Source organism: Lactuca saligna, chromosome 5, assembly GCF_052625555.1.
Source record: "Lactuca saligna cultivar CGN05327 chromosome 5, ASM5262555v1, whole genome shotgun sequence".
Classification (NCBI taxonomy): Eukaryota; Viridiplantae; Streptophyta; class Magnoliopsida; order Asterales; family Asteraceae; genus Lactuca; species Lactuca saligna.
Window position 1 is genome coordinate 293540866 of NC_136421.1, and position 4092 is coordinate 293544957.

A 4092-nucleotide genomic window follows, 5' to 3' on the forward strand; every position below is an offset into this window, starting at 1 on the left:
AATTATGAAGGTTTAATATTATGCAATGATAATTAATAAAAAAATAATTATTTGGTAATGATTAGTTTATTTAAAAAAAATTAAAGTAATTATTAAAGTAATTATTAACGATCCTTTGAGAAAGTAAAAAGGATCCAAATAGCTGAACCCAAAATAAATTATCGCACAAAAATAAATACATACGCGGTATGAAATTAACATAGGAGTTGCGCCCGGAACATGGACCAATAAACCGCATCATCACGCCTGTCTGTATTCCAAAAGCAGAGCCTTTTTGAACCAATTCATATTTCACCCCCTCCCAGAATCTCATCCTCTTAACATTTCTGATTTGTTTTCTTCTTGATTCACCGGATCTGACAAATTCAATCGTTACCTACTAGTCAACTAGCTCGTTTTAGGTCATCATCCATTTTTTTTTGCCTTGCCTTCGTGAAGAATATGTCCAGGACGACGGCGGCGTCTTATTGGTGTTACCGATGCACGCGCTTCGTCAGAGTATCGGCGGAAGACACCGTTTTATGTCCACACTGTGAGGGAGGATTCGTGGAAGCCGTGGAAGCCAGCGAGCCTCCACCGCTGGGTACACGCCGGCGGTTTCCGGCCACGGCGATGTACATGCTTGGAAACAACGATCGATCAGATCTACGCTCCCGGCGTGGTGCCCGGCGTAACAACGGAGATAGGTCTCCTTTCAATCCGGTCATCGTCCTTCGTGGTCCTGCAGAAGGAAACGGCGCTGTGGATGATTCGGGGGTTGGAGAGAGAGGTTTTGAGTTGTACTACGACGACGGAGCAGGGTCGGGTCTACAACCGTTGCCGCCGACGATGTCGGAGTTTCTGATGGGGTCAGGGTTTGCTCGATTGCTCGATCAGTTGTCGCAGATCGAGATGAACGGGTTAGGTCGGGCAGGTCATCCTCCGGCTTCAAAAGCAGCTATTGAATCGATGCCGACGATCGAGATCTCAGAGGTACACGTTAGCACGGAGTCACACTGTGCTGTTTGCAAAGAAGCGTTTGTGATCAGAGCTGAAGCTCGTGAGATGCCCTGTAAACACATCTATCACTCCGATTGTATCCTCCCATGGCTTACTCTCCGAAACTCGTGCCCGGTTTGCCGGCACGAACTCCCAACGGATTCAACAGATTCAAATTCCAGCAATCTAGAACGCTCTGAACCAACCGAGGAAGAATCATCAGCAGTTGGATTAACGATATGGAGATTACCTGGTGGCGGATTTGCAGTTGGGAGGTTCTCTGGCGGTAGAAGAGCCGGCGTCGGCGGCGGTGAGAGGGAGCTTCCTGTTGTATACACGGAAATGGACGGTGGATTTAACAATAATTCTGGTACTCCAAGGAGGATTATGTGGGAATCAAGAAGGAACAGTGCAGGTGGAGAAAGTGGGATAGGAAGAGCGTTCCGCAACATGTTCTCGTTTTTCGGGAGGCTACGGCCATCTTCAAATTCAACCACCAACTCCGGTGGTGCATCAATGGCTAGAAGCCGGAGTTTGTCCACTTCTGTTTTCGGTAGAATGACCAGGAGAAGAAGTAGAACTTGGATTTTAGACGAACAGAATGGTATGTCCAGATGGTAAATTCCAGGTTTAGAATCAGTGTTCAGTATCATAGCTTATTTTAGATGGATCTTGTTCCAAAACAATGGAATTTGAGTACCATGGGAATCGATAATGGAGTCAAAGTTCATTTAAATCGGATCTTCTGTTAAAACATTCAAATTCGAGGTAAAAAACATGTAAATAAATTGGGTTCCAGATTGAAATCTTTCATTCTTGATGGATTCAAGCTGGAGAAAAATAGCCAATCGAGTCCAAGAACTTGATGAATCAATTCAAAGAAAGGTTAGTCTTCTGCTACAAAATCTAAATTAAGGGCGTTTCGTTTTAAAACAAAAAAAACAAACACGCCTCTAGATTTCCCTTCGTTCTATGGAGATTTTGTAGTTCGTTAATTTGAGTTCATTTCTGTTCTACATTAACATATCATCATCATCATCATCATCTCAATTTCATTCAGTTTCTTGCATTTTTTCTGACAATTTAATGCTGTGATAATTGAATTGAAACGAGTACACCACAAGTCCAAGCTCTCATTCAATACAGATGTCATAAAATGTACTTGTTGCAGGTTAAAGATTGCGACACTACCTAAAGTTGCTGAAATTTGCGACCCATTTTCTGTCCCCAAGTAAATCGAATTAAACACATAAACTATTTCCACTTCATTTACGTATAATAAAAACAAAAGAAAAAAAAGGTAGCTGATTATCGTTTATCAAGAAACAGCAAAGAAATTAAGCTTTTCTGTGACTTTTATTTGTTTTTTTCCAATTATTTACACATTCTGTTATTTATTGTCTCATTCGTTTAGGTATACAGATACTTTTATCTTAAAACTGTTGGGTCGCATTTCCCACTGACTAGACAAATACTCATACATGAGGCATCGAGAACCTTTACCCATTTAGGCTCATATTTTGAGTCCTTTATAGGGTAAATGTTTAAATAATAACCATCGGTAAAAATAGTTTCAAACCGTGAATCGGGCTTATTACTCTGCATTGAAACCGTTATATATTGGAACTGAAACTCTTACGGTGACATCGGAACTGTGTATATAGTCAATAATGCAAAACATATGTGAAGTTTAATAATGGTTCCATGTTACTCGGGTTACCCGTAGAGTCTAGTAATGTAAAGTGGTTGATTGATGACTTTTTGAACCTTTTGTTTGTTATAAACAAACAACTGTTATTGTAAAAGATGTAAATGATAATATTACATATCACAATACACAATAGAACTTGGACTGAAAATACAACATTATTCTGTGTTTTTATATGTATTTATTATGTACAAAAAAGAAGATTACTATAATTTTTATTTTAATATATATATATATATATATATATATATATATATATATATATATATATATATATATATATATATATATATATATATATTTGTTTTCGGTTTGATACTCTGACAAAAAGTATGCATACGTGAGTGAAAGGAGCTTTATGTAGTCGATAAAGCTACTTTAGCTTTTCTTATAGATTCCTGTGTATTAGCAAAGGTGCGACACCTTATGTGAGGACCATGTGTCTGTAAAGAAGGACCAGTATAAGTTTTGTATCAGTCCATTTTGTTCAGAGTGTTAGATCTGGGTGCAACTTCTTAAGTGGATGTCCTCTTTTTTATCTATTTTTTTTTTTAATATTATAATATTATTCTTTTTTATACAAATTTCTGAAATAATGACATCACCCCCTTCCCTTCCCATTATTTCTTCATACGATCCTCTCATCCGCCTTGAACACTTGGACGAGGATCGTCTTCATTGTCAAGTTATTACCAGCGGTGTGGGAGGAGAGATTTCCGACAAAGGGAACCACAGTTTGCCATTGCCAACACCAAATCAAAACAAAACAAGAACCAAAAACGAACCTGGAATAAAAAATCAAACTTGAAAGTTGATATCTATAATAAAAAACCAAAACCAAATCAAAGTTGATCATAATCAAAACCAACCAATGAAAATCATAAACAAACCTGTTGAAAATCAAAACCAAACCTCATGAAATCAGGAAAACCAAAATCAAACCCTCATGAGAATCAAAATCAAACATGATGAACCAAGAAAATCGAAACCAAACATGATGAAAATAAAATAAAACCAAAACCAAAATCTCATTTCAAAATCCAGTACATGAATAGACCAACCATGTATGAAAACAAAACAAAACTCAAATGTGGAGTTTCTAAAACAGCCACTGGTTTTAGAAACGATTTGTGGTGACATGTCCATGGTGGCGATGTCTCGTATTTATGAGGTTTCTGCAATGATTTTCGAGGTTATAAAAAAAAATCAAGGCATGCAACAGTGGTGGTGATGGAGGACCCGATTCACATCAAATGGTAAGAAATAGAAGGCAATAGTGGTGGTGGTGGCTTCAATTCAGAGGGTCTCTACGAGGTGGCTTTGATGGGAATGAAGAAAATGTCAAATAGCGATGAAGAGAGGCTTTTGGCTTGAAATCTGGCGAGGATGAAGAGAGCTTTTCGGTA

General features: G+C 38.2%; 1 protein-coding gene across 1 annotated transcript; it reads left to right on the forward strand.

Moving 5' to 3' along the window:
- Positions 1–200: 200 nt before the first annotated feature.
- Positions 201–1889, forward strand: LOC145048235 (E3 ubiquitin-protein ligase RDUF2-like). The gene has a single exon (XM_078996677.1). It carries the CDS (start codon positions 442–444, stop codon positions 1597–1599), a length of 1158 nt encoding a protein of 385 aa, XP_078852803.1. The 5' UTR covers positions 201–441; the 3' UTR covers positions 1600–1889.
- The last annotated feature ends 2203 nt before the right edge of the window (positions 1890–4092 follow it).

Coding starts and splice junctions, on each gene's coding strand:
- LOC145048235 (XM_078996677.1), top strand. CDS start 442: ATGTCCAGGACGACGGCGGCGTCTTATTGGTGTTACCGATGCACGCGC.